The sequence below is a fragment of the Tilletiaria anomala genome, assembly GCF_000711695.1.
Source record: "Tilletiaria anomala UBC 951 chromosome Unknown K437scaffold_130, whole genome shotgun sequence".
In the NCBI taxonomy this organism is placed as follows: domain Eukaryota; kingdom Fungi; phylum Basidiomycota; class Exobasidiomycetes; order Georgefischeriales; family Tilletiariaceae; genus Tilletiaria; species Tilletiaria anomala.
In genome coordinates, this window is record NW_013546892.1 from 18,905 (window position 1) to 43,268 (window position 24,364).

General features: G+C 57.2%; 13 protein-coding genes across 13 annotated transcripts; 7 read left to right on the plus strand and 6 right to left on the minus strand.

The window, feature by feature from the left end:
- Nucleotides 1-3: 3 nt before the first annotated feature.
- On the plus strand, nt 4-1,266 carry K437DRAFT_259650 (TRAPP I complex). Its single transcript, XM_013385039.1, has 4 exons — nt 4-159; nt 282-379; nt 467-860; nt 962-1,266. The coding sequence occupies exons 1-4, from the start codon at nt 97-99 to the stop codon at nt 1,079-1,081; spliced, it is 675 nt and encodes a 224-aa protein (XP_013240493.1). The 5' UTR covers nt 4-96; the 3' UTR covers nt 1,082-1,266.
- On the minus strand, nt 1,184-3,747 carry K437DRAFT_259651 (putative delta-1-pyrroline-5-carboxylate dehydrogenase). Its single transcript, XM_013385040.1, has 6 exons — nt 3,414-3,747; nt 2,955-3,322; nt 2,710-2,875; nt 1,743-2,635; nt 1,623-1,656; nt 1,184-1,538 (listed from the first exon to the last, which is right to left on the minus strand). Exons 1-6 carry the CDS (start codon nt 3,471-3,473, stop codon nt 1,410-1,412), a joined length of 1,650 nt encoding a protein of 549 aa, XP_013240494.1. The 5' UTR covers nt 3,474-3,747; the 3' UTR covers nt 1,184-1,409.
- Nucleotides 3,748-4,914: 1,167 nt separating this feature from the next.
- K437DRAFT_270759 (putative TIM8-translocase of the mitochondrial inner membrane) lies at nt 4,915-5,545 on the minus strand (the record flags this gene model as incomplete). Its single annotated transcript, XM_013385041.1, has 5 exons — nt 4,915-4,950; nt 5,033-5,057; nt 5,155-5,240; nt 5,361-5,371; nt 5,449-5,545. 5 exons carry the CDS (start codon nt 5,543-5,545, stop codon nt 4,915-4,917), a joined length of 255 nt encoding a protein of 84 aa, XP_013240495.1.
- A 278-nt stretch (nt 5,546-5,823) lies between these two features.
- Nucleotides 5,824-7,255, plus strand: K437DRAFT_296491 (uncharacterized protein). Its single transcript, XM_013385042.1, has 2 exons — nt 5,824-6,516; nt 6,609-7,255. The coding sequence occupies exons 1-2, from the start codon at nt 5,898-5,900 to the stop codon at nt 7,211-7,213; spliced, it is 1,224 nt and encodes a 407-aa protein (XP_013240496.1). The 5' UTR covers nt 5,824-5,897; the 3' UTR covers nt 7,214-7,255.
- A 10-nt stretch (nt 7,256-7,265) lies between these two features.
- On the minus strand, nt 7,266-8,322 carry K437DRAFT_259654 (glia maturation factor beta). The gene is made up of 5 exons (XM_013385043.1): nt 8,062-8,322; nt 7,952-7,962; nt 7,821-7,883; nt 7,735-7,751; nt 7,266-7,649 (listed from the first exon to the last, which is right to left on the minus strand). Exons 1-5 carry the CDS (start codon nt 8,231-8,233, stop codon nt 7,490-7,492), a joined length of 423 nt encoding a protein of 140 aa, XP_013240497.1. The 5' UTR covers nt 8,234-8,322; the 3' UTR covers nt 7,266-7,489.
- Nucleotides 8,323-8,827: 505 nt separating this feature from the next.
- On the plus strand, nt 8,828-10,340 carry K437DRAFT_228972 (uncharacterized protein; the record flags this gene model as incomplete). The annotated part of the gene is made up of 2 exons (XM_013385044.1): nt 8,828-9,094; nt 9,198-10,340. 2 exons carry the CDS (start codon nt 8,828-8,830, stop codon nt 10,338-10,340), a joined length of 1,410 nt encoding a protein of 469 aa, XP_013240498.1.
- A 48-nt stretch (nt 10,341-10,388) lies between these two features.
- Nucleotides 10,389-12,305, minus strand: K437DRAFT_276465 (uncharacterized protein). Its single transcript, XM_013385045.1, has 3 exons — nt 12,006-12,305; nt 11,644-11,919; nt 10,389-11,561 (listed from the first exon to the last, which is right to left on the minus strand). Exons 1-3 carry the CDS (start codon nt 12,213-12,215, stop codon nt 10,470-10,472), a joined length of 1,578 nt encoding a protein of 525 aa, XP_013240499.1. The 5' UTR covers nt 12,216-12,305; the 3' UTR covers nt 10,389-10,469.
- A 365-nt stretch (nt 12,306-12,670) lies between these two features.
- On the plus strand, nt 12,671-15,203 carry K437DRAFT_259657 (MFS general substrate transporter). Its single transcript, XM_013385046.1, has 3 exons — nt 12,671-13,720; nt 13,804-14,530; nt 14,614-15,203. Exons 1-3 carry the CDS (start codon nt 12,798-12,800, stop codon nt 15,046-15,048), a joined length of 2,085 nt encoding a protein of 694 aa, XP_013240500.1. The 5' UTR covers nt 12,671-12,797; the 3' UTR covers nt 15,049-15,203.
- On the minus strand, nt 15,204-16,350 carry K437DRAFT_35448 (uncharacterized protein). The gene has a single exon (XM_013385033.1). The coding sequence runs from the start codon at nt 16,151-16,153 to the stop codon at nt 15,359-15,361; it is 795 nt and encodes a 264-aa protein (XP_013240487.1). The 5' UTR covers nt 16,154-16,350; the 3' UTR covers nt 15,204-15,358.
- A 322-nt stretch (nt 16,351-16,672) lies between these two features.
- Nucleotides 16,673-17,982, plus strand: K437DRAFT_259658 (uncharacterized protein). Its single transcript, XM_013385047.1, has 5 exons — nt 16,673-16,987; nt 17,065-17,084; nt 17,164-17,241; nt 17,310-17,525; nt 17,602-17,982. Exons 1-5 carry the CDS (start codon nt 16,972-16,974, stop codon nt 17,890-17,892), a joined length of 621 nt encoding a protein of 206 aa, XP_013240501.1. The 5' UTR covers nt 16,673-16,971; the 3' UTR covers nt 17,893-17,982.
- On the minus strand, nt 17,640-19,083 carry K437DRAFT_259660 (putative PRE3-20S proteasome subunit). Its single transcript, XM_013385048.1, has 5 exons — nt 19,000-19,083; nt 18,806-18,883; nt 18,328-18,721; nt 18,145-18,242; nt 17,640-18,068 (listed from the first exon to the last, which is right to left on the minus strand). The coding sequence occupies exons 1-5, from the start codon at nt 19,048-19,050 to the stop codon at nt 18,033-18,035; spliced, it is 657 nt and encodes a 218-aa protein (XP_013240502.1). The 5' UTR covers nt 19,051-19,083; the 3' UTR covers nt 17,640-18,032.
- A 279-nt stretch (nt 19,084-19,362) lies between these two features.
- Nucleotides 19,363-20,915, plus strand: K437DRAFT_259661 (putative CNB1-calcineurin B, regulatory subunit). Its single transcript, XM_013385049.1, has 7 exons — nt 19,363-19,664; nt 19,793-19,943; nt 20,024-20,109; nt 20,202-20,352; nt 20,447-20,498; nt 20,573-20,583; nt 20,678-20,915. The coding sequence occupies exons 1-7, from the start codon at nt 19,613-19,615 to the stop codon at nt 20,700-20,702; spliced, it is 528 nt and encodes a 175-aa protein (XP_013240503.1). The 5' UTR covers nt 19,363-19,612; the 3' UTR covers nt 20,703-20,915.
- A 336-nt stretch (nt 20,916-21,251) lies between these two features.
- On the plus strand, nt 21,252-24,317 carry K437DRAFT_264976 (uncharacterized protein; the record flags this gene model as incomplete). Its single annotated transcript, XM_013385050.1, has 6 exons — nt 21,252-21,305; nt 21,347-21,415; nt 21,828-22,484; nt 22,575-23,092; nt 23,184-23,315; nt 23,402-24,317. Coding segments are annotated over 6 exons (2,346 nt in total), but the record flags the coding sequence as incomplete, so codon positions are not given.
- Between the last annotated feature and the right edge of the window lie 47 nt (nt 24,318-24,364).

A 24,364-nucleotide genomic window follows, 5' to 3' on the forward strand; every position in this document is an offset into this window, starting at 1 on the left:
AAGGTCACCATTCGGTTCGTCACTCGGCCAAGGAAGCGGCAAAGAGAAGCGCCGTTGTCATTGTAAAAGGGAAGCAGTAGCCCTGTCACCGCGAACATGTCGAGCAAGCAGTGGAAAGCCGCAGGCGAGGATGTCTGGAAGAACAAGACGGAGAAAGTGGTGAGTGGAGACCGTGACCATTGACCATGCCGCGCTGTCGTCCATCGAGTCCCCAATGTGGTAAAAGCTGACGCGGATGGTCGCTACTCTTCTGAACGTCTTGCGGGTCGCATAATACCCAGAACGCGGAGCTCTTCACGTTGACTTATGGATCGCTTGTGGTGCAGCTGATCAAGGATTATGAAGACTTTGCCGAGGTCAACAAGCAACTTGAGAAGATGTAAGGCTTGGTGGTGTTCACTTGTATTTCCTTGCAACCTGGTCTGACCTTCTAGATGGCATCCCTCTTGCACGATTTGATTTGTAGGGGTTACAACATCGGCACGCGGTTGATTGAAGACTTCCTCGCACGATCCAACCTTGGGAGGTGTAACGACTTTCGCGAGACGGGCGAGGTGGTCGCCAAAGTGGGATTCAAGACGTTCCTGAACATTGTACCATCCATCTCGTATTCATCATCGTCATCAAAACCGGCAGAACCATCGTCAACAGCAGCAGCGCCAGCAGGGGTAGCCGGCGGAGGCTCAGTAGCTGGGACAGACGGCGCGACGGCAGCTCCATCAGCGCCGGCGCAGGAATTCACCTTGACCTTTGATGAGAATCCTTTAGCGGAATTTGTCGAGCTGCCACCGGAAGCAAGGGAAGGAGGGTTGTGGTACTCGAACGTATTGGCTGGTGTCCTTCGAGGCGCACTCGAGATGGTGCGTAGCGCAGCGCAGCCCCGTTCCTCTTCACTCCGCTCCCGTTACAGGAGGCAGGCTTACTGATGAACGAACGCCGCTTTGCCGTTTGACACATGCAGGTGCAAGTGCAGACGGAATGCTTTTTCACATCAGATGTCCTGCGCGGGGACGACACGACTGAGCTCAAGGTCCGGCTCATCCGCTACCTCGATGAGGAAGCGCCAATAGCAGACGACTGAGGTGTGTACGTTCACCGCGCCATTTTCCAAGCGTTCAGAGATCGATCCAACATGCTCCCAGCCCATCCCAGACACTTTGCCGGTCAAAATATGGGACTCGGCCCTGGATGCAAGGATGTAATGTTGATGGAAGCTGTGTTAAGAGCGGCTTCGCTCGCGCCCATTAGTGATACATGGAATGAGAGGGTGTAAACGGCACTGCACTGCGGTTCCTGGCATGCGAAACAAGACCTATGTGGTGATTGGGAGGAAACGAGAAAACTTGGCTGGGGTTCCTTTTCTTTCATCAAGAAAGCCAGCTCGGAAATCGGGCTGAGCCCATGGGCGCTTATCCCATGTGTGGGTAGCTGTAGTGACCGAGGGGAAGGAACTCCTCCTTTATGGTGCGTGCGCTGATGAAGCGGTAGAAGATGGACATGCTGCCCGCTTTGTCATTTGTTCCACTTCCACGCGCGCCCTGAAAAGAAAGGAAGGAATTGGGGCGATCAGTCAGGGAACCATGGTGCAGCTTCCACATTGATACTGAACAAGAAACACTCACTCCGAAGGGTTGCTGCCCTACGACGGCGCCAGTGCTGTATGAGCAGAGTCCGAAAGGGAAGAGAATCAGCGCCAACAATTACAATATGTCAAAAAAGAGACGAAACAAATAGAGACTGACCACTTGGAGTTGGTGTACCACATGCCGGAGCTGTTCCTGAGCAAGTTCGACGCCTGGCTGATCGCCTCGCGGTCGGTGCCAAAGACGCTGCCCGTCAGCGCGTACTCGGTGGTGGTGTCGATCGTTTCGCAGACCGACTCGAGCGGCTCGTCGTCCGGGTAGGCGTATACCGTCAGGACGGGGCCGAAGATCTCGTTGACCATCGTGACGCTGCGCGGCTCCTTGGTCTCGATGACCGTCGGCTGGATGAAGAAGCCGACCGAGTCGTCGCCGGTGCCGCCGCAGAGGATGTCGCCGCCCTCTTTGCGCGCTGCGTCGACGAGGCTCATGATTTTGTCGTACGAGTGGCGCGCGATGACGGGGCCCATAAAGTGCTCAAACTCGGACGTAGGACCGAGCGTGATCTTGGCGATCTCGGCGAGCAGCTTGGCCTTGAACGAGTTCTCCCACATCGATTTGGGCACGTACAGACGCGACAGCGCGCTGCACTTCTGGCCCTGGTACTCAAACGCGCCACGGATCGACTGGTGCACAGCATTATCCACGTCGGCGTCCTTGAGCACTAGGTGGAAGTTCTTCCCGCCCGTCTCGCCGACAATGCGCGGATAGCTCCTGTACTTGTCAACGTTTTGTGCGATCTGCTTCCACAGCGTGCGGAAGACGAACGTGGAACCGGTAAAGTGCAAACCGGCAAAATCGCGGTGGGCCAGCGCCGCACCGACGATCGGCTCGGCTGGGCCTGGCAGGAACTGGATGATGCCGTCGGGAAGGCCGGCCTCCTTGAAGATCTGATAGATGAGGTAGTTGCTGTACACGGCCATCGGACTCGGCTTCCACACAGTCACGTTGCCGACGACTGCAGGCACAAATGTCAAGTTGGCACCGATGGCGGTCTGCACATTATTGCGAAACATCCAGTCCAGCATTAGTACGTTCCAAGGCGCTACGATGGCCCTCCGCAGCTCACAAAGTTAAAAGGCGAGATGGCGAGAACGAACCCTTCGAGCGGCCTGTACTCCATCCTGTTCCAGGTGGTGGGTGCATGCGCGGTGGGTTGGATGGCATACAGCTGCTGAACGTAGGTGCAGCCAAATCGCAAAAAGTCACACGTTTCTGCGGCGGCGTCGATTTCTCTAAAAGAGAGAATAGGGGGAAGGGGAGATGCAAGGTGAGCCGATGTAACTAGATGGTCCGCAAGAGGGGCATACGCACCCTTGCCAGCAGTTCTTGGCCTGTCCAAGCGCGGTAGCAGCGAGGATCTTGTAGCGGTACTTGGTCGCGATGAGGTCGGCTGCCTTCATGAAGACAGCAGCGCGCTCGTTCCAGGGCAAGTTGGCCCATCCCTGCTTTGCCTTGAGTGCGCCCTCGATGGCCTCCTGGACCAGCGCCGCGTCGGCCTCGTGGTACTCGCAGAGGGGTTTTCCCGAGTGGTCCGCCGGGTTGATCTGTTTGTTGATCCTGCCCGTTGTGACCTGGCGCCCGTTGACGATGCAGGGCACCCGGAAGGGCATCGCGGCAGCCATCTCGTCCATAGCGACCTTGAGCTTTGCACGGTCCGCCGAGCCTGGTTCATAGTTGCGCTGCACCATTGGATGCGATGCAATGTGGTGGAGGTCAGCACTGGTCAGTCTGCAGTAAAGAGGACAGCACGCCAGCGGCCCGACGACGCACCATGGGCTCATTGGCGACGGTGGGCAGCGTGGTGACGCCAAAGGTGGGTGCGACAGACATGATGGATGTGTGTTTCTCTGAGGGTAAGGGTCGGCTGCGGCTGCTTTAGTGACCAAAAGTAGGAGATCTGGTGGGACAGAGGGGGGTGGTGGTAGAGGTGATGGGAAGAAGGAAAGGAGAGGGACAGAGAAAGGAGGAGAGATATAATCCAAGCCGCGTGTGGTCGAGTGAGTCGATGGAAAGGCACGCTTTCTTATCGATAACCCCATGTATACTACGTAATGCGTCTGCTTGCAGTTCACCACGCTTGGGCAAACCTCAGAATAACCCTCCCCCCTTTCCCCAGTCGGCAGAAGTAAGTGGCGGCCTAACCCGCACTTATAGTCACGGGCAGGGAGACAAGCGAGATGGGCCGCGGCACCACAAACACAGTCACACACATGCCATTCCGCCACTGCGAACAGGAATCTCGTCCTGGGCAGGTTAGGCACACGGGCAGGCTCGCAAGGTTGCATATTCCTCTCGCTCAATGGCCCTTTGGCTTTTGGCCGGCTAGCCACAGCATTTATGAAGCGCTTTCGGTTGTTGACATATGCAGGCACATACATAATAGTCGCCTTTGATGCCCTAGCATGGGCCTGCCCAACTGGCCAAGATTCCGAGTCCCTTTGCTAGCTGCTCCACCCCTTGAAGGAGAGACAAGCTCTGGCTGTGAAACACCGCGGGCCAGAGTCAAAGGTAATACACGCAACAGAGACCAGATCAGCGGACTTTCGCTCTGCATTGAGAACAAAGCAAAGCACGACCAGCTCCGGCAGGTTTGTGCGCAAGGAAAGGGGGTACGTCGACGCGATCCCAAGTCGGCCGCACCGCGTCCAAAGCCATTCCGGCGGACAGAAGCGGTACAGAAGCGCCGAGCTTTGCAAATCGACGGATGGGGATGATGACGATGGCCAGGGACTGGTCGCTTCTAATGGCTTCAGACGGATCTGGGTTTGCCCTCAGCGATATGTCCCAGATGTGTCGTGTCGCCGTCTGGTAGAGCCAGCTGCAAATCGACAGTTTTGTAACGCATAGAACGGACGAGCTACGCGGTCACTTCATCATGATAAGCCGGCGCGGACAGAGGGCGAGCCTTAGTTGCTCACCCGGCCACGCATTCGCACTTGGATCGATACGGATGAGCACGGTATGGGTTATGACTCAGAGCCCTCTTGCATCCTGATTTGCCGAAATCTGCACGGCTCAATGCAACGGTGACGTGGAACAGGTGCAGGTGCGCACACCCTCAGTTGCGCAATCAGCAATCCCTGTCAATCGACATATTGTGCTACTCGCAGCTGTCGGACGAGGTGCGATGATCAGAGTGGTGCAATATGCTACACAGGTGGACTTGCGGTGGCGAAGAGGCGGGTGCGTCGCAAGGGGCAGTCTTGACGTTTTGCGGTGGCAAAAGGTGAAAGAGGTAGGGGAAAAAGATGATCGCAGGTATGGAGTGCGATCATTGCGCGTGGCGCTGTTGCTCCAATTGCTTGACCTGTCAACGATCAGACGCACAAGATCTGGTCAGCCCTCTGATACAGCCTCAATGAAGACGTAGGGTGCGGATTCGCTCTCACAATGTATAGAGAAGAGTCAAGGAATCTTTGATTGATGATAGATAGCGTAGAGAGATAGGGAACGGAAGTGTTAGCCATCGAGGCTCTTCGCCATTCAGTTGAATACGAAGCCAAACACGCACCGCTCTACGCAGTTGCTCAGGCAGGCCTCTTCTCCGCGTCCGAAGCGCGCCCCGATTGATGATGTAATGCACTTGTCCCAACATAGCTGCATGAGTATCAAGAGCGAGGGCAGTTGTCAGCGTTTACGAATGCTTTCATGACTTTAATGCCCGTCTTTTCAACGTCACGCAAGCGCGACGACAGGCGAAATGAGCTAGTTTCTCACCTCTGTAAAGTCTTGATTATCACAATATGGGAGGACGAAGTCAGCAAAGTCGAACTTTCCACGCGTAAGAAATGGCGCTGCCACTCACTGTGGACGCTGTTCTGCACGCGGGCCTTGGCTTGCTCCGTGTCCAGGAAGGACTGGAGCTCTTTCTGGTCCGCTTCACTGAGTCCTGCTGCCGACATCTTGCCTGAATGATCCCTTGACCTTAGCTATGTAAGGCGACGGCTGACAGTAGGCACGTTGAGCGTGATGGTAGTACAAGAAGCTGTGTGTCCATTAGAAATTGATCGGTCATGGCAGCGCTCGGGAAGCATACGAGGGAGGACAAAGATGAGAGGAAGAGGACGAGTGGAGGGGCGGAACGAAGCGTTGACGTTTTCAATATTTTGCAGCTGTCCGCTGCTCTCGTCATGAACTGCAGCCAACTATCTGCATTTCCCTCCTTTTCCTCATCGAGCAAGCGCGACGAGACGAGGACTCAAAACGGTACCCGTAACAGGCCCGCCCCATTGACGCTGATACCGAAGAAAAATCATGGGCTCGGACGCCAAAGTTTCGAAGAAGGAGAAGAAGGCCGCGCAATTCAAGGCGCAGAAAAGCGGCGGTAAGCGAGGCAGCAAAGGCTCGGCAACAGCCGTGAGCGATCTGCCAGAGAACGACCTGCTCGATGACAATGGTCAGCCGGTACACGGTCAAGGAGTCGGCGAAGATGGAGAGCGAGAAGAAGAGAGCGTAGTCAGCTCTATCAAGAAGGGCAAGCGGAAGGAGAAGAGCGCGCCGGCCTCCGCCGAGAAAGAGGACGCTGCTGTCGCCGATGAGGTGCAGGAGGCAGAAAAGGCCAAGAAACCAAAGAAGAGCAAAAAAGGCAACAACGAGGCCTCAGAGGAAACATTACAGGCGATAGATGCTATATCCGCATCCAAATCGGCAGTCACAGGCGAGAAGCAGTCAAAGAAGCGCAAGCGGACAGAGGAGGATGCGACGGATAAAAAGGCGTTGACGGCCAAGCGGACGACTTTTGGCGACGATGGAGAGGCCGAGGCGGTCGAAGAGGTGAAGCGGAGATCTGCCTTGGAAGCGCAAGGCGATGGAAAGAAAGCAACATCTGAAAAGGGGAAGGAGGATGCTGTGAGGAAATACATCGTCTTTGTTGGTCAGTTGAAACCGCTACAACCTATCTTGCAGTTGTGACGCTGACACGCCTGATGCGGTTTGTTGCTCGGCTCATAATCTCTCTCTGTACAGGCAACATGTCGTACAAGACCAAAAGCGAGGAGATTGCTGCCCACTTCGCGTCGCACTGCGGCGAGAAGCCGACGGTGCGGCTGCTGACGACGAAAGCGGATCCGAACGCGCTAGCGAATCTGTCCAAGTCAAAGCAAAAGTCTCTCGCAAAGGGCAAGGCTTCGCACGCGGCGCAGGGCGGCGTTTCGAAGGGGTGTGCGTTCGTAGAGTTCACGTCGACCGCCGCGCTGCAGAAAGCGCTGAGTTTCCATCACACCGCGTTCGCCGGCCGGCAGATCAACGTCGAGCTCACTGCCGGCGGCGGCGGCAAGACGGCACAGCGGACGGAGAAGATCCAGAAGAAGAACGAGCGCCTCGACAAAGAGCGACAGAAGTTGCATGACAAGTACATTGCGCCAGCGGCAAAGGAGGCTAAGGCGAAGAAAGCATCGGCGGCGGCGGGCCCTCCTCCGAGCAAGAAAGCGAGGATGGGCGCGGACGAGGCAGCGGCCGAGGGAACGGCCCAGTGGGGCCGGCGTTCTTCCGGCGCGGGAAGCAGAACGGGTGCCAAGCCAATGCCAAAGTGGATGGCGAGCGGCGCGAACGCCGTCCGATTGCAAGGCTGATCCAGGATGGCTACTGGCATTTTTGTAAGGCCACGTGCGATCATACGTGAGAGTCTTACAATAGTTGTCTCGACGGGGGGTGCTTGCGTGCTTTTTCTTGTGCTTGCGTTTGCGGGTACTCTACACAGTTTTGCGTGTGTGACATGACGTGCTTCATTATGATGAAGTCTGCAGTCAAGCAAGGGGCACGCCCCCAAACTCCCTGATCTTTCCACGTAATGGAGATGGCCCCGGGTTCGTCTGCCGCGTGCGGTCTGTACGAGCGTTGATGTGGCGTCATGCAGCACCCAGCCTCTCGTCGAGGAACTCCTTCGTGAAACCCTCAACGCCGTCACGCACGTCTACTACCTTGCCGACGTCTGCCTGTACCGCAAAGTTGCTCAGCGCGGAAGCGTACAGCGTGGAGAGGTCCACGGGGGAGGTGGTTGGCTGCCAACTGTACAAGGGTTGCGAGTAAGGGAGTGAGAGGTGAGCCTACGCGACGGGAAAGCGGAACCTGGTATGAGAATTCATTGCCGCACTTTACGAGGACAAGCGGCTGGTGCGTCGAGCGAGCGTCAGAATCAATGGGAAGGTAACGAAGGCATTTCCATGTGTGCTGACTCACGAAGGATACACGTCCATCTTTGTGCTCGAGCTTATAAGAGAGCACGATGAATCTCGGAGAGTTCTGGTAGAGGCACGAAGACCGTTCAACGATTTCGTACAGAAAGGAATTCATACAGACGCGGTGCTTACTTCTGGCAGCTCTGTTAACGTTTATTCAAGTCGATATCCAACAAAGGTACATGCAGGTCAGACTCGCGCACACAAGTACCGCAAGGAGCAATGCCGCCGATAGGACCGACCATCTCCAAGCTCTTCGAGGGTCGTGTCATCGTATGACTCCTCGACGCTCATCAGCAGCTTGCGCTTGTCGATCTTGATGATGATTGCGGCGCTGCCTGAGGAGCGCTTGGCCATGCGGAACTCTTCGAGCTGCTTGAGCAGCGCCGGATCGACGTCGACGGTCGACGACATGGCAGTGCTAGCTGGATCTGAATCTGGATCTGACCAGTCTGGCTCGGCTCGGTTCACTGTCACTGTCGCTGGACGTCGCGAGGTCTCTGTGATGCCATCTTTATGTATGGTGTACATTCCCCCAAGAGGACCCCAACCTGGTCCATCCAATACCCTTTGCAAGAGTCTCAGTGAGCCAGACTGCCCGTCGAACGTGGAAGGGTCTTAACCCTACTTTAAACGGGAGCCAATCGAGGCTGCATTGACGCACGGGCCAACTCCACCTGGGGTAACGGTTTTGGCAATGCGGCGGGGGTTTGACCATGGGAGAGTGGCACAGTGCCCATTGGCTAGCGCCGCATGCGCGGAACGCAGCAGAGTTACATCAGTGAGACTGAGAGAAGCAGTCAGCAAACACAGCCAACTGACACTGGAACACATATATACTATAATCATCATATTCTCTTGTCGATAGACCGATGCATTTGCTCCTCGCCGCGACCATTCCTTCTTGTTGCAACCAGGTCGCGAAGAAACGCCGCAGCTGTCACGCTCTTCGCACGTGCCGGACAGTCCTAGTTCTGCTTCTGCATCTGTTTCGGCACACCTCCCAACATGATCCGCTCGCTCATCTCCAACAGCGCCGCGCGCGCTGCACGATCCACCACCGTTGGTGCTGCAGCTCGCCCAGCCACCTCCGCCCTCGTCTCCAAACCTTCGCGAGGGCTTTTCACAAGCACCAAGACACACTTCGGATCAGCCCCCAAACCAGCGCTAGCAGCAGCCGAAACTGCAGCGCCCGCCGCCGAGCAATTCGACCCCCATGCCCCCACGGCAATGGACAAGCAGACGCCCCCTGCGCCTGGTGAGGACTTCAGGGTGGTGAGTATGCATCAGGGCAGGGAGGCGAACTTTACTTGCCATACTAAAAGCGAAACCGCATTTGCAACGCTTCCTGATCGACCTTGCTCCGCTGTCGGCACAGGTCATCGTCGGCGCCGGCAACATCAACTTTGGCTCAGATGAGGGCCCATGGAACCACTCCTTCCGTCTGGAGCACAAGCTTGGTCCACGGCTCAAGGTGACCGCTCTGATTGATCCGAGCGCCGCACGCGCAGATCAGGCATTGACCGTCAAGCGCAACTCGTTCGTGCTCAGCGCGTACAAGGACACAATCGTCTACCCTTCCTTTGAGGCGTACCTTGCTGCCCCGGAGCAGAAGGCCCTCAAGCCCCACGCTATCTGGGTCGGCTCCCCGCCCGCGTATCGTGGCCGGGAGGAGGAGGGGCGCAACCTGGAGATGCAGCTGATCAGGGCCTTCCCCGATGTCGCCTTCTTCATCGAAAAGCCGGTCTCGACGGGCCCAGTCGAGCAGGCGTTCAACATTGCCAAGAGGCTCGAGGAGAGCAAGAACGTCGTCTCGGTCGGGTACATGCTGCGCTACCTCAAGGTCGTCCAGAAGATGAAGCAGATCCTTGAGGAGAATAACCTCAAGGTGATGGCGACCAACGCACGCTACGTGATGGCGTACGAGCATACCGCCAAGCCCGACTGGTGGGACAAGAACCAGACGCTCGGCCCAATCGTCGAGCAGGCTACCCACTTCTGCGATCTGTCGCGCTACTTTGGAGGTGAGGTCGACCTGTCCACCGTCATGGCGCACTCGCTCGAGCACTCGGAGCCCGCAGGCCAGCTGTCCAAGATGCCGATCGACGAGTCGAAAATCCCTCCGGACCAGCGCATCCCACGCGTCACATGCGCCACGTGGAAGTACGAGTCGGGCGCTGTCGGAAGCCTGACGCACGCCGTCGCGCTCCAAGGCTTCAACTATCAGACCGAGCTGGATGTCTACGCGGACGGCTACTCGCTGCGCCTCGTCGATCCGTACAACGCCCCCGTGCTCTACTTCCGCCGGCCGGGCGACGACCATGAGGAGGTGGTACGCTACCAGAACGACGACCCGTTCTTCTCCGAGGTGAGCAACATCATCGACATCATCGAGAAAGGTCCCGGCGCCGCGCCCATCCTGTCCAGCTACGAGGACGCGGTCAAGACGTACGCGCTCACCTGGGCCATCCGCCAGGCGTCTGAGCGCACCTTCAAGGCGTACGGCAAGCCTGATGCATAGAGCCTGATGCATAGAGCCTGTCACATGTAAATTGCTAAGAAGTAATATGGCTGCTTGCAGATGTAAGATAGAAAACAGAAAGCTACGCACACTACATTGCATACATGATTCTAGGCTTGCGATCGGATATTAGAGGACGCGCTTGAGCCACAGCAGCAGGCCCTTCTTGAACTCCCCCTCCTCCCCCTCTGCGCCGCTGAACAGCTCAGACTGATATGTGCCCGCATCTGCGTCGGCACTTGCACCCGTCAGCCGCCCAGGAGGGCGCGTGGCGAAGTCGTCGTACCTGCGTCCGTGTAAGGCGTACACGAGCGAGCGTAGCGCCGCTTCGTGGACGCACGAACCCAAACGCACGTCCGACAGCGTCGCGTCCACGATCAGCCCGTGCCGGCTCGAGATGCTCAGCTTGAAGTCGCCCCAGCGGTCGCTCCAGGGCCAGTCTGGCTGCCAAGACGCTGGCTCAGTACTGGTGATATCTGCAGAGTCTGCGCCGGCCATGCATGCCGGTGCGGCGCGGGAGGTAGATAGCTCGTGCGTGAACTCGGGTGTTTGGCCGTAAGTCCAGTCCCAGCTTATCAGCTCTTCGTACCCCTCGCGCAAACGTTGCTCGCGCTGCAGCATCTCCTCTCCGACAAAGCTGGCTTCCGCCTGTTCTGTTTCCCCGCCGTACGTCCTGAAGAACTCGCGCACGACGGCGCGCACGAATAGCGCGTGCGTCAACCTGCCGGCGGCAGCAGCGTGCGGGAACGACTCTGTGAGGTTGGCGACACGCGCGCGCACGCTCCCGATCCCCTTGGTGCGAAGCGCGTCGCCGCGGTCGTTGTGCAGCGCTGAGCCGAGCGAGGAGAGGTCCGAAGAGAGGAGCATCGTGCCATGGTGGTAGGCGCGCGTGCCCGTCAGCTTGTACGCCGAGCCGGATACCTTGCGCTCGTGCTCTTTGGACCGCGCCGCAGATGCCTCGCCCGCTGCTACTTCTGCTACATCCTCCGCGTTAGGTATGAGTGAAACGCAAATATCGTTGCGCTCGTTGACGTAGACCCCTCGAGAACTGGCAATACGTTCTTTGTTTCCAGCAGCTTGGGCCAGCGACGCTTCGACGTCATGCGAGCCGAGGAGGTCAATGGGAGGTTGGTTGAGAGCGCGAACGATCAGGTGCGCATTCGTGCTGCGATCGAAGGCAACTTTTGATACGTGTATCGAGTAGTTCGTATTTCCTAGGTCCTGGCATACCCCATGATCAGAGTCGCTGTTCAGGGTTCGCGATGCCAGACGAAGGTAGGGAGGGTAAGGGGAAGAAACGCACATGATAGACGGTCCCACCTCCGCTTCTCCTTCTGACTAGCGGTATCCCGCGCTGGCACATGGTATGTGCGTCCACCTCTTTCCACGCATTCTGATTGCGGCCGACGACGACACAAGGGTCATTGCGATAGAGGAGCAGGACGGGAGGTTGATCTGGTGGATCTGCATTCGCAGTTGCATTCCTACGCGATGCTTTTGGCGGCCGTGAGCGCGAGCGAAAGAGAAAGTCTTCGAGGGACAAGTTGAAATATGGATCTGTGGAAGTAGAGACGAAGGCCTGCAGAGAGTGATAGAGAGAGGGCGTGAGAGGGTCTGTGAGATGCTCGCAGCGGTGACCGTAGAAGTAAGGGGGGCACGGCATACCTCTGGACGCGCCATGTCAGGCCTGCTGAGCGACGTGAACAGTTGCGACTGCAGCGGCGGCCCTACTGGCCTGCTTGCATCTCGTATGACTGCTGTCACTACCGGCGATGTCGAGGCGATCGAGCTGAGGCGGACGAGAGATGACTGGTGAGCCGAGGCAAGGGTGCGGCAGCGGGAGAGGCAGGAGCGACATGAGGATAACGCGTGCATACTTGACGTGGGCTCTAGCGCGATGCGCCTGCCTGTTAGTCAGTTGCAGGGAGCGAAGCGTCCGAGCTCCGAGCCCATGTCAAGTACGAGCACTCCACTGGATCCAATACCGAAGAATGGGGGGGTATTGATCACTGATCAGCACCTCTGGTGCGCACGACAAAGCGAGTCCGCCCTCACTTTCTTTCTCCCTCGTGCATAGAACGTGGATGAACCCTCCCAATATATTTTGCCGCGGATGAACCGTGGAAGGTGTAGAAGGTGTTCGAACCAAGCTTTTTTCCCCCACGCCCAGTCCAAGTCTTGTATTTGTCGGGGTTTGTGTTCTGGCACTACAGCAGTCAATGCGGCGTTTAGGAATTTATTTTCTCAAACTCTCATCACCGTCGTCGTCTATTTGAATCACACGCAGGGAGTCATCGACAAAGCACACTCTGTATGAAAATCTGTGAGGACGCACTCTCCTTGCGTATATGGCTTCATGACAAAAGCTACGGGACGCTCGTGCAGGGTGTGCGTGCGAGTGACCATCAACATTGCATCGACGCTCACCCCCGCGTCGCCGCAACACAGCTTACCACCATGCCTTCCTCCTCTTGTTCCTCTTCATCTGCACGCAACCCTGACCAGCAGCGCCCGCTGGAACCGCCTATCTATCTCGGCGCTGCTGGCACCAGCAGCGTGACGGCAAATCGCTCACTAGCAGATGCCGTGTCCGATTGCTCCGCCTCCGAGTCTACGTACAATAGCTACCGTCACAAGGATGCGTCGCGCAGTAAGCATTGCAGCTCGGTAGCACAAACGAAGCTCGAGGACGGAGCCGAGCTGGCGCAAGATCCGCGGATAGCATTGCAGAAGAACGTCGACGCCGCCACGGCAGGCATCTCGCGGAAAATCTCGCTGCCAGTTCCAGGAGCGCCGCCCACGGCTGATCGCACGCAATCGGTCGCAAGAATAACATCACCATCCATCCCAGCCGGAGCAGCTCCGCTCGACCTCAAGTTGACACTCACCGCCACCGGTGACCCGTCCGTGGTGTACATCGACTGGGGGCCGGGCGACCCGGATAACCCGTTGAACTGGTCCACCTCGCGCAAGTGGGCCATCTGCAGCGTCTGCTTCACCTTTGCCATGCTCACCGCTATCAACGCGACGGGGTATTCGGCTACGCAGGAGGCTATCACGGCCGAGTTCGGCTGTTCCAACGAGGTTTTCTTGATTGGAAACATGACATACTTTATCAGCATCGCCTTCACGCCTATGGTGCTCGCCCCGCTCTCCGAATCGCTCGGGCGCCAGGTGATCTACCTCATCGCCGCCGTACTCTACGCGTTGCTCTACATCCCGCAGGCGCTCGCTCCCAACATTGTTGCTATCATTGTCGTCAGATGGTTTCAAGGCTGTTGCGCCAGCGTTGGCAACTCCATGGTCGGTGGATCCGTCTCGGACGTCTTTCCGACCGTCAAGCGCGGGCTACCGTTGTCTGTCTTTTGCTTGCTCGTTTAGTACGTACCCACCCAGCAGCAAGGAAAGGATGTCGCTTTACACACCATTGATGTTGTTCACATTCTGCTTTACCTCTTTGCAGCGTCGGACAATCATTCTCACCGACAGTCAGCGCATACATTGTCCCGTCGCACCTCGGCTGGCGCTTCGTCTTCTGGTGGCAGAGTATCCTCGGCGCTGTCGTCTTCCTGGCCATGCTGCTGCTCATGCGCGAGACACGCGGCACGTACCTCCTTTCACGCCGCGCCAAACGCCTCACCAAACAGTCGATGCATCAGTACCAGCAGCAAGAGCAGTCTAGTGGGAAAGCAGACGAAGAGTCCTCGCGTCGACCCGGCTACATGACCTACCGCTGCCGCGCCGATGACGAGCGGGGCAGCTTCATGACGATGGCGCGCACGTCACTCTCGCGCCCATTCGTATACCTCCTGACCGAGCCGGTGTGCCTGGTTTTCTCCCTATGGGTCGCCGTTGCATGGGGAACCGTCTTCCTTTCCCTAACATCTGTCCCCGTCGCCTTCCGCGAGGCATACGGCTTCACCAACGCCCAGTCCTCCCTCGTGCTTCTCGGTATCGCACCCGGCAGCATCCTCGGCTGGGCACTCAACTTCCATCAGGACCGACTCTACGCCAAAGCGGCCGCAAAGAACGGCGGCAAGGCCCCGCCCGAGGCGAGGCTGTACTACCCGTGCATCGGCGGCTTGGTCTTTCCAGCTGGCCTCTTCATGTATGCGTGGGGAACGCGTGCTGGGGTGCACCCTTCTGTCGGCATCATCGGCTTTGTCATATTCAACACCGGTGTATACTTTGTGAGTCGCCGGCAAGTGTTTCCCCATGCTGTCCATTCTTCTCCCGCTAACATCTTGCTTGCTATGCGTGGCGATTTGTGCAGGTCTATGTCGGTGTCTTCAGCTTCCTCTCCGACGTGTACGCGCGCTACGCGAGCAGCGCGCTCGCCGCGCAGAGCTGGCTGCGCAACGTCTTTGCGGGCTTCTTCCCGCTGTTCGGCGTGATCATGTACGAGCGTCAAGCGCCTCCGATTGCGACGACAATCATCGCGAGCATCGGCTTGGCGCTCGGCATCGTCCCCTTTGCGCTGCTCAAGTATGGCAGCCGCCTGCGCGCTGTCAGCCGCGTGGCGAAGCAGCTCGCAAAAGAGGAGGAGGAGGCGGAGGAGTTCATGCGCCATCAACGCGAGAAGGAGCAGCGCCGCGCGGCGAAAGAACAGCGCAGGAAGGCCCTGGCTGCCGTAGCTACCAGCGGCACGATTGCAGACACGTTGAAACAGCCGCAACGACAGCAGAAAGTGGACCTTGAGAAGCAATAGAGCATGCCTTGTCATGGCCTCGCCATCCTGTGCACGGTAACCATACCGTCCACTTGCGTCTCCTATTTTTGCATATCCTCCCTTTGCATGAGTATTTCGCATTGCTATGGAATAACATCACATTGTATAGCAGTTATCAAAGCAATAATTGTAGCACTATGGCAAATCGATTGTCGCACCTTTGACTTGGTTCTACTCGTGAATGCGGAGGAACAACGATGCTTTTAAACGTACATTACCGGTTCTGAGAATAAATGGCTGCAAAGGATAGAGTGGAGAAGGGTGTACCATCGTCGACGTGCATTAGCGCTCAGTGGCGATTGAAAGAGGGTTGGGGTAAAGCCTGCGCCAGCGGAGCATCGAAGCATTTAGGCGCTGCATACGATTCTACTTGGCAAGCTTGATCAGCGTCTTGAGGGGACATGCGCTTGGTACGGTGCGCTTGAGGCCCAGGTTCGTATGACGCGGCTTTCTCTATGAAGCCGAGGCGGAAGGGTGCGACAGAAAGGGCGCCGGATGGATACTTGTACGGCAAGTGCGGCACGACGTATACATCTTGGGTCGTGCGCGTGCAACTTTTAGGATGCTGCTTCTGCTGCCGCGAGCTATGCCGATCTTCGGGGCAGTGACCGCACATCTCGTCCGGGCTTCGTCTGAGCAGCTGCTTCTGCTGCCAGGTAAGGTTGGGCGCTGGAGAGCTACTACTTTCTCGACTGTGCGCTCTCGGTGCAGACGATGTTGAGATGTACCAGGCTGGCTGTGCCGCTGGCCGTGATAGCATGCCGTCCTTTCTTGATCGCATCGGCGAGCTGCGAAACTTTGCCCTGCCCTTGGATGAGCCGGATGCCTGTAGGAGCTTCTGCTGCCACGTTAGCGCTGGAACCTGTACGTCTTGCTGGTGCTGCTGCACTCTTGGGTGCTGACTTGCATTCAAAGCTTCCTCTGCATCTTGGCTGAGCTGGCGTGCCGCTTTGGAGACGGCATTGTCTTTGTCACTTTCTTTGGACTCCGAGCAGTTGCCAGCCCTGCGCCACTCTTCGAGCCCTTCTTGAGGACAGCCCTGGCGAGGCACTTCTCCTTGCTGATTAAGAGGACCTCGAGGCATCCTTCCATATCTTGGTGTTGATTGTCTTTCTGCGTCGCGTCAGGGTGGTGAATGGTTTGGGTGACCGCAGAGAAGCAGCGAGCTTCAGTATACCCAGCTCACTCTGGCTTGATGAAGAGTCCTGTGCGCCAGATTTGTAAAGAGAGGAGCCAGGATGCTCAACCCACGGCTTATGGTGAGACTGGCGTCACTGAATGCAGGTCCGGTGGCAGGTGCGTTTGCGGGGTGACGCGGGAAGCGACACAGTGACAAGGTAAAGCTATTGAGGGCAACATGCTTTTAAAGGGTTTGCAGATTAAAGGGCTGTCAAACGAAAGGCATCTCTGAACTCTGGTGATTGGTGACTGCCCTTTACTGCGAAAGGACCGTTGGCCGTTGGGAAGAGAGTCCACAGATGGCCAGGCAGGCGCCTGCGCGTCGAGGGGACCTCGGAAGCAAGGGAACAGACACTCGTTCATCGTCTCCTGCTCTTACCAAAGTGCAGACACAGTCGCTGCAGCAGCTGGTTGGCCCTGGTGTGGAAGAGCTTGTCTATACAGCGATGGTTACGTCAGTCGTCCAACCCAGGCCAGAGTGTTGATTGTGTTGAGTTGGGCTTGTGACTGGACGAGTGTCGCACGCTCGCGATATCGAGTGTTTGCATCTAGTCGACGCGCCACCCTCTCGTCTCCCTGTGATCGGTTGGCTGCGCCTCCGATGAGCATCGTGACGATGGCTATCATTTGGTTGAATACCGCTGCCTACATATCCATACACTTACAGTGTACTGCCGCACATAGGCATGCACGATTGGCCGGCAGAGCGCAGAGCGAGGCAAGATGAGTGGTCTAGAGAGTGAGTCGCAGTTGTCCAGGTCCAGGCGAGCGCTGCCGTGGAGCGCTGACGGACGAGCTCCCGACCTGCACTTGCAGAGTCGCTATTTCAACTCAAAGTGAGGAAGCTTTGAACACACTCCGATCAAAGTTGTGCTACGCCGTACGCCTTTGTTCTGACGCCTTTTCTGCGCACAGTTCACTGCCAAGTCGCTGCAGCGACAGGCTAAGAAGGCGAACAAAGACGAAGGATTGGAGAAGGCCAAGCTAAAGAAAGTGAGGGAACGGGAAGTCCATTCTCACTTCCGTTTTGCATGCACTTACCGCATACTTTCCGCATTCAGGCCCTCGCGCAAGGCAACACGGAAGGCGCACGGATCTACGCATCGAACGCGATTCGGAAGAAGAGCGAAGGGCTGAATTTGCTTCGATTAAGCAGCCGAATAGATGCCGTCGCCAGTCGCGTCGAGACAGCCGTGACAATGCGGCAGGTCACCGGCAGTATGGCTTCGGTCGTCAAAGGGATGGATAGGGCGATGGAGAGCATGAACCTCGAGCGTGTAGGTCTGAGAATCGATGCTGCTGCGGACTCGATCGATCCAAGTACTGACGCTTGTGTGCCACCTCTATACATAGATCTCCTTGGTCATGGACAAATTCGAAACACAATTCGAAGACATGGATGTACAGACTTCGTATATGGAAGGCACTATGGGAGCAACAACCGCATCAGTCACGCCACAGGACCAGGTTGACCTCCTACTGCAGCAGGTAGCGGATGAGAACGGCATCGAGCTCAACCACCAGCTCGGCGAAGCGGCATTGGAGGGTAAAGTCGCAGAGCTGCAGCAAGCCGAGAAGGCCCCGGAACCAAAGGAGGACAACAAGCTCGCTGAGAGGCTACGCGCGCTTCGACCAGCAACATAGCTCGTTGGCCGCTGCGTGCGCCGTTGTCTGTTGGGTTCAGAGTCACCCTTTCTTGTATCATAGCACAGAATGCCAATGCCGCATACCTGCGCAGTCAGGTTGGAGTCGAGTGGTTCTTATACCCATAGTTGTACAATGTTCTACACGAGTTTGGCACTGAGCACTGGTAGCTGGTCCTATAGATCATGAAGGCGAAGCCACGTCAGCAATCATTTCAACACCATCGAGTCCTGAACCTTGCAAAAGGCTCACCCCTGGAACAAAGAATCGCTCAACACCCTCTTCTGAGATGGCAGCCATCCTGATCGTGCCACCTGATGAGCCGTCTCTGCTCATGGCCAAGCTTAGGGCTGCGGAGGGTCAGTGACGGAGAGTGCGCAACAATCATCAGTCTGGAAGCCCGCTGCTGCAACGGGCGCCTACTAAGCAACCTACCATTTTTGACAAACTCAATCGTCTGCTCGCGATTCATTCCTGGCGTCCATGTCGAGTCGCAGTATCCGTAAATGTATGCACTGCCCGAGCCACCAATCGCCCAGGGTTGCTGGAAGAGGCCGCCGCCGAGGGGTACATTCCAGACGCTGCCGCCGTTCTTCTTGTCCCAGCCTGCGACGATGATGCCGGCACTGAGGCGGTCCTTGTTCTGGTAGATCATGTCCTGGAACAGGTGTGCGGCCGTGTGCACGGCCGGCTGGCCGTGCTCCACGCCGAACATGGCCATGTAGTACGTCACGATATCCGCGACGGCTTGCGTGTCGGCTGCCGAGCCGGAGCGGCAGCAGTATATCCGGTCGGATATGTGCGTCAGTTTGTCTGTTACTCTGTTGGCCTGTGAGGGAAATATGTGGTATGTTTGAGCGTGTAGCTGACAGCCTCGCAAGCGCATCATCAAGAACAGTGTGAGGAGACGCACAATATAGGATCCCATCGTTGTCCGCGAGTCCGCGCCAATGACGACGCCTCCTTCGAATGCGACAGCCATGATAGATGTCTGCAAGCGTCCAAGAGACATATGGCAACAGGCACATGTGTCATCGCAGGTAGCCACTAGTCAGTAAGAAGACCCGTGGCCGATGGCATCCAACGCTTTTAGGGAAGGCGACTTACACCGAGGTCCACCTCACCCTCCTTGAGTCTGTGCACGTCGACGACGTTCATTCTTGCGATAAAAACCAGGATCGCGAGCTAGAGAAGAATGGAAGAGCCAAGCCAATAGACTCTGATTCACAATGAGCACCCTGTCCGTGCGATGTTCCCTTGGTCACTCTTGAGTGTGATATGCCTTGTGTGTGCGGTAAAGCGTATATGCAGTGGTTGATTCTGGCGATTGAATGGCGTACACGCAACCTTTTTCGGTGTCTGATGATGACGACTCACGCGTGGGCGCGCGAGCGGTGCAGCAATTATACGCCTATAGCTGTATATATGTATTGTTTCAAAAGGTCTTCAGACTTCCTATACAACAACACAGCCGTGACAACTTGACACCTCCTTCCGTAAGCAGATACATACACGTGCTGGCAAACGGGCTCCTGAGGCGAGGGGCTAGCAGGCCAGCAAGCGAACTGAATAAAAGAGAGCCACAGCTTTCTTTACACGGACCCGCGCGTGGCCAAGACGACGAATCCCCGCCCCTCATTTAGAAAGGCCCAAGAGCAGCAAGCAACCGCTTCCTACATCTCGCATTCTCTCTCTATATATACATTCGAGAGCCGTCACGATGGGACAAGCACAATCGGAGATCCTCCGGGATATGGAGCAGAGCTCCAACTGTGAGTGCTTGCGATATTTGCAGTGGCGGGAGCTGATGTGCGCGTGCAGTCTCGGAGACTGCATGACGAATGCTCCCCTGGCCCGACCGCTGGAGCTGACTAGAGCTCTTTTACTCGGTTTGCTCAAGTTTCTGCGGCCGAGATCAAGCGTCTGAAGAAGCGGTTCATGAAGCTTGACACTAATGGCTCTGGATCGATCGAAAAGGATGAGTTCCTCTCCATTCCGGCGATAGCGAACAACCCGCTCGCGCATCGATTGATCGCGATCTTTGACGAAGAGTAAGTCTACCGGTAAATGGCGTTAGTATACGCATGCTCTCTTCTCTCCTGACCATACTCATTCGACTTTACCCTCACAGCGGTGGCGGGACGGTCGATTTCACCGAATTTGTCGCGGGCCTGAGCGCATTTAGTAACAATGGAAGCAGGGACGAGAAGCTAAGATGTGAGCCTGAGATAGCTCGGACATTCATCGCGAGTGAAAGAGAAGGAAGACTGAAGCTTCTGCTTGCATGCAAACGACCGTACTCTTCCTAGTTGCCTTCAAGGTATACGACATGGACCGAGACGGGTATATCTCCAACGGAGAGTTGTTCTTGGTGCTCAAGATGATGGTGGGGAACAACCTCAAAGACCAGCAACTGCAGCAGATTGTCGACAAGACCATCATGGAAGCAGACCAGAACGGGTGTGTCGTCATGTTGACCTAGCGTGCAGTAGTTGCGTGCGCAAGGTACACACATGTATACTGAACTCATTACTGTAACCCCCCTCGGTCGCAGCGACGGCAAGCTCGACTTTGAAGAGTTCCAAGCTATGGTCGCGAACACTGACGTGAGTCTTGCATCGTTACATTCTAAGAGGAAGAGCCTAATCCTTCTCTCGCTCGTCTGCTCGACATGCCACAGATCGCTAAGCAGTGAGTCCCAGTCTTGGCGTGTTGCTTTGCGGTCGACCAAGGCGATTGCTGACCACTGGGCCGCCGCCCTGTCCGTATTCTTTCTTCACGGCAGACTAACGCTCGAGGACCTGTTCTAAGGCAGCCGCCCCATAAAACCTCTGCGCCCGTCGGCGCATCGTGTGCGTCGCCTTGTGCTGCGCCCATTTCACGGAGCGCGCGGCCAACGAAGGATGAATGCACGCGGCACACCTCTCGCACCGCCCCCCATCCCCTGTCACACTTTCTTTTCCTTTGCGAGTGAGACTGTATCATACCATACACCATACTGGGATTTCTTCTTTGCCTCGTGGTCCTGTGGCCTTGTGAGCAGTCCCACGTTCCTCTCTTGATGCCGTCCCCTTGATTGGACTTGTCTTTGTGGACAGCCAGAGTGTTGTGGGAAGTGCGTGTCTCGGCCGAGAAAAGGCAAAAGAACAACCGCATTGCTGGGTTTGCTTTTTGGCGGCGCTCTTCTCGCCCCCGAGCACCAACACTGACGCAGAAAGAGGAAGGGCGAGAAGAGTGAGAGAAGAGAGTATGGATATATATGTATATGGTGTGTGGGTGTGGCCGAGTGAGCGAGTGCGTTGGCCAAGATACAGATACGTGCGGGATGGGAGGAGCCTGTGCTCCATCGTCCTACCACAATGCCATGTTACTATAGTCATCATCCTGGCTTCTCCATCCTCGCATCACATGTAGTGAGCGGGTCTTTGTGCAGCTCTCCCTTGGTTTGTGTCAGCCAGTGCCTCCTGCGCCTACCGAGAGAGTAGAACGCCTGCACCCTCACCCTTCTCCCTCTGGTTTGTTTGTGCGTGCGAGCCCATCCATACCCAGAGGCGCGTTCCGGACAACGAACAACGACACGACACGAGACGCCCGCCCGCCAGCTAGGCCTACCCTGCCCTGCCCTCGCGGCCATCCTTGTTTCCAGTTCGGTGGCGTCTGACAAGCAAAACGTCTGCGGCAGCCGCTGGAGTCAAAAGACCACGCCGACTCACCGCCATTCCAGCTGTTCTCGTGGCGCTGTTGCCCTTGGATCGTCTGGTAAAGGGTTGGCGCAAGGAGTCAGTGCATGCGACCGCAGCGGCGAACGCAACACAGGGGTGCGATCACACTCTCACCTCTGCTGTCGCCAGAGCACTAAGCTACGCGAAGATCTGTTCACTCGAGCAGGGTAGTCGCGCGTCAAACTTTGATGCGCCTGCTACAACTGTGACCAGGATAGCAGCAGTAGGAGGCACGTAATGGACTCGTTCCACGGCACGGATGCGGCAAGCGGTGCCGTGTCCGGCTTGGACGGGCTAGATGATTGGACCAGCAGCTGGCTCAACGAGGGCTTTGGATCATTCGCAGGGGACGGCGCTGGGTTAGGCAACGATGGGACCCCGAACAACCATCTTGCCGCAGGTGGCCAAGATGCTGCACCATCCACCAAGATGAACGGCACATACACCAAACCCTCAATGCATAGTAGCACAACAGACACCTTTGTCCACAAAGCGTCTGCTCAAGCATCTGGAGTCGCCAGCAACAACGGACACTCGTCATCCTCGTTGTCTTCTTTACCGGACGCATCCAGTTCCCCCCCGCTCGTTGCTGCATCCAAACCAAGCAGCGACAGCGATCGAGGTGGCGAAAGCTTGTCATCCGACATGTCGAGCACGATGCAGGCTGCAGCGGCCGCATCGACGTACCCGCTTGTCCAGCCGTATCCGGCAGTCACGAATGCTTCGGCAACCGCCAAGGCCGTCGACGGAGCCGTCAATGGCCTCGCTGGTGCCGCTAGCAGCACCAACGGCAGCGGTCTGGATACTGATTCCAAGGCGGCTCCAGATACCGAGGCGAACGGAGCGGCGTCCGAGACATCCTCCGACGCGGTGCGCGGTGCGCGAGGCCGCAAAAGATCCGCCGATCACGGCGACGCTGCACCTTCCTCGTCAGCTGCACCTGCATCGACAGGTTCACAGGCTTCCGCGGGGACAAAGAGATCGCGGATAGAAAATAAAGCCGAGGCGGCAGCGGCTGATGCCGACATCAGTGACAGTCCGGAGATTGTTGGCGTCCGAGATCCCACTGCCGCTGTGGGAGAGGCGGGTGGCGCAAATGCCACTGCAGCCGGCCATGGAGCAAGTGAGAATGCTGAGCCCACCGTACCTGCGTCCGCTGCCAGCGGAGGGGGGGGCGAGCGAGGCGCCAAACGGCAACGATCCAACACCAACATATCTACTTCTTCCACATCCAACACCAGCGCTACCGGCCACTCTGCAGCAGCCGTGGCGTCCCTGGGGCGCAAAGGGAAAGAGGAGCATACTGGCAGGACGTCGCCGCCTTCTCCCCAGAGCGCAGCATCGGCTGCGGTGGCGACAGCCGCTGACCAGGAGCAGCAGCAAGAGGTAGCAGAGCGGCCAGGTCCGCCGCAGCAAGCTCAAGGCTCGCAGCTGATATCGCCAGAGGGTAGCAACGCGTGGGGCGAAGAAGCAACCAAGTGAGTACTCCGCAATGCTTTCAATTGCTTGAAAATTCCATGTTGACGGAATTTGACAACATCATCACTTTTGTGCGTCTTCTTCCTGCAGGATGGATATTTACGTCTGGGACTATCTCTCGCGGAGAGGCTTGAAGAAGGCAGCGAAAGCGCTCGTAGATGAGGCAGGACTTCCGGAAACGCCGGAAGTGCCATTGCAGACGCCACAGGGGCTACTCTTCGAGTGAGTCCCGCAGTCACGAGCATGGCCTTTTGTGCAACTTGCACTCGCCGTACTGATTACCCCCAACTGGCCAATACGCACTGTAGATACTGGTCGATCTTCTGGGACGTCTTCGCTTCACGCTCGGGGCGAGGCAGCACGAATGCGCTGACGTACCAGCGTTACATGGAGGCCAAGACGATGCAGCGATACAACGAGGCTATGCGTCGGCATGAGAAGGAGACCGCCGCAGGGCACGCGGAACACGGCATCGTCGCGGTGCGGAGCGCGAACGATAGCCAGCGGTTCCCAAATGTCGTCATGGGCGGCAGTGCTGGTAATGCTTCGTCGCCCTGGCTCGTTGCGAATGGGCATGCTGGCCATTTGAGGAGCAGCGAGCCGCAAGGTGGCCAAGCCGGTGCATCGCTATCGCAACAGCAGCTGCCAAATCAGGCTCAGATGGTTGGCAGGCTCAGCATGCAGAATGCGGCGAGCGTTACACAGGGGATCGGCTCCGCGAGTGGTGCTGCTGCTGCGGCCGCCGCCGCTGCCGCCGCTGCTGCTGCGCGAGCGTCCGAGCCTGGCGCCATTGGCGGGACGCCTGCGTGGCTCGCGCAGATGGCGCCGCAGCTGCAGCAGCACTTGCTTCTCGTCGCTGCGAGCCGCTCGAACCTCCCGCAGAGCGAGCTCAAGAACCTTTCGCCCGCCGCGCGCGTCTCGCTGATCAGCTCACTAGGGCCGGACATCATTCATGCCACGCAGCAGCGCTTCCAGGCGCAGAGCCGGTCCGTCGCCGACGCTGCCCGTGTGCCTGGTGCGTCGCCTTCCTCCGGAGGGTTGACGCTAGAACAGCAGCAACAACAGCAACAGCAGCAGCAACAGCAACAGCAACAGCAGCAACAGCAACAGCAGCAAGCGCGCATGCAGCAACAGCAGTTGCTGATGCAGCGCCAGCTGCAAATGCAAAAGCTGATGCAACAGCAACAGCAACAGCAACAGCAGCAGCAGCAGGCACAAGCACAAGTACAAGCACAGGCACAGGCACAGGCACAGGCACAGGCACAGGCACA

What these genes read in the sequence shown, in the direction of transcription:
- K437DRAFT_259657 (XM_013385046.1), top strand. Translation starts at nt 12,798, where the DNA reads ATGCCTTCCTCCTCTTGTTCCTCTTCATCTGCACGCAACCCTGACCAG. An exon ending in GTCTTTTGCTTGCTCGTTTA is followed by an intron (nt 13,721 to 13,803) that starts GTACGTACCCAC and finishes ACCTCTTTGCAG; the next exon opens with CGTCGGACAATCATTCTCAC. An exon ending in TCAACACCGGTGTATACTTT is followed by an intron (nt 14,531 to 14,613) that starts GTGAGTCGCCGG and finishes CGATTTGTGCAG; the next exon opens with GTCTATGTCGGTGTCTTCAG.
- K437DRAFT_296491 (XM_013385042.1), top strand. Translation starts at nt 5,898, where the DNA reads ATGGGCTCGGACGCCAAAGTTTCGAAGAAGGAGAAGAAGGCCGCGCAA. An exon ending in GAAATACATCGTCTTTGTTG is followed by an intron (nt 6,517 to 6,608) that starts GTCAGTTGAAAC and finishes CTCTCTGTACAG; the next exon opens with GCAACATGTCGTACAAGACC.
- K437DRAFT_259661 (XM_013385049.1), top strand. Translation starts at nt 19,613, where the DNA reads ATGGGACAAGCACAATCGGAGATCCTCCGGGATATGGAGCAGAGCTCC. An exon ending in ATCGCGATCTTTGACGAAGA is followed by an intron (nt 19,944 to 20,023) that starts GTAAGTCTACCG and finishes TTACCCTCACAG; the next exon opens with CGGTGGCGGGACGGTCGATT. An exon ending in CAGGGACGAGAAGCTAAGAT is followed by an intron (nt 20,110 to 20,201) that starts GTGAGCCTGAGA and finishes TACTCTTCCTAG; the next exon opens with TTGCCTTCAAGGTATACGAC.
- K437DRAFT_259658 (XM_013385047.1), top strand. An exon ending in AGAAGGCCAAGCTAAAGAAA is followed by an intron (nt 17,242 to 17,309) that starts GTGAGGGAACGG and finishes TTCCGCATTCAG; the next exon opens with GCCCTCGCGCAAGGCAACAC. An exon ending in AGAGCATGAACCTCGAGCGT is followed by an intron (nt 17,526 to 17,601) that starts GTAGGTCTGAGA and finishes CTCTATACATAG; the next exon opens with ATCTCCTTGGTCATGGACAA.
- K437DRAFT_259654 (XM_013385043.1), bottom strand. Translation starts at nt 8,233, where the DNA reads ATGTCGTCGACCGTCGACGTCGATCCGGCGCTGCTCAAGCAGCTCGAA.
- K437DRAFT_259650 (XM_013385039.1), top strand. Translation starts at nt 97, where the DNA reads ATGTCGAGCAAGCAGTGGAAAGCCGCAGGCGAGGATGTCTGGAAGAAC. An exon ending in AGAACAAGACGGAGAAAGTG is followed by an intron (nt 160 to 281) that starts GTGAGTGGAGAC and finishes CATAATACCCAG; the next exon opens with AACGCGGAGCTCTTCACGTT. An exon ending in TTCGAGGCGCACTCGAGATG is followed by an intron (nt 861 to 961) that starts GTGCGTAGCGCA and finishes TGACACATGCAG; the next exon opens with GTGCAAGTGCAGACGGAATG.
- K437DRAFT_259651 (XM_013385040.1), bottom strand. Translation starts at nt 3,473, where the DNA reads ATGTCTGTCGCACCCACCTTTGGCGTCACCACGCTGCCCACCGTCGCC. An exon ending in TGGTACACCAACTCCAAGTG is followed by an intron (nt 1,657 to 1,742) that starts GTCAGTCTCTAT and finishes CTGCTCATACAG; the next exon opens with CACTGGCGCCGTCGTAGGGC. An exon ending in TAGGGCAGCAACCCTTCGGA is followed by an intron (nt 1,539 to 1,622) that starts GTGAGTGTTTCT and finishes CTTTCTTTTCAG; the next exon opens with GGCGCGCGTGGAAGTGGAAC.
- K437DRAFT_276465 (XM_013385045.1), bottom strand. Translation starts at nt 12,215, where the DNA reads ATGCACGCGTTATCCTCATGTCGCTCCTGCCTCTCCCGCTGCCGCACC. An exon ending in CTGACATGGCGCGTCCAGAG is followed by an intron (nt 11,920 to 12,005) that starts GTATGCCGTGCC and finishes CACTCTCTGCAG; the next exon opens with GCCTTCGTCTCTACTTCCAC. An exon ending in GAGGTGGGACCGTCTATCAT is followed by an intron (nt 11,562 to 11,643) that starts GTGCGTTTCTTC and finishes GGGGTATGCCAG; the next exon opens with GACCTAGGAAATACGAACTA.
- K437DRAFT_259660 (XM_013385048.1), bottom strand. Translation starts at nt 19,050, where the DNA reads ATGAACGTCGTCGACGTGCACAGACTCAAGGAGGGTGAGGTGGACCTC. An exon ending in AGGGTGAGGTGGACCTCGGT is followed by an intron (nt 18,884 to 18,999) that starts GTAAGTCGCCTT and finishes GGACGCTTGCAG; the next exon opens with ACATCTATCATGGCTGTCGC. An exon ending in GATTGAGTTTGTCAAAAATG is followed by an intron (nt 18,243 to 18,327) that starts GTAGGTTGCTTA and finishes GACCCTCCGCAG; the next exon opens with CCCTAAGCTTGGCCATGAGC.
- K437DRAFT_35448 (XM_013385033.1), bottom strand. Translation starts at nt 16,153, where the DNA reads ATGCCTCGAGGTCCTCTTAATCAGCAAGGAGAAGTGCCTCGCCAGGGC.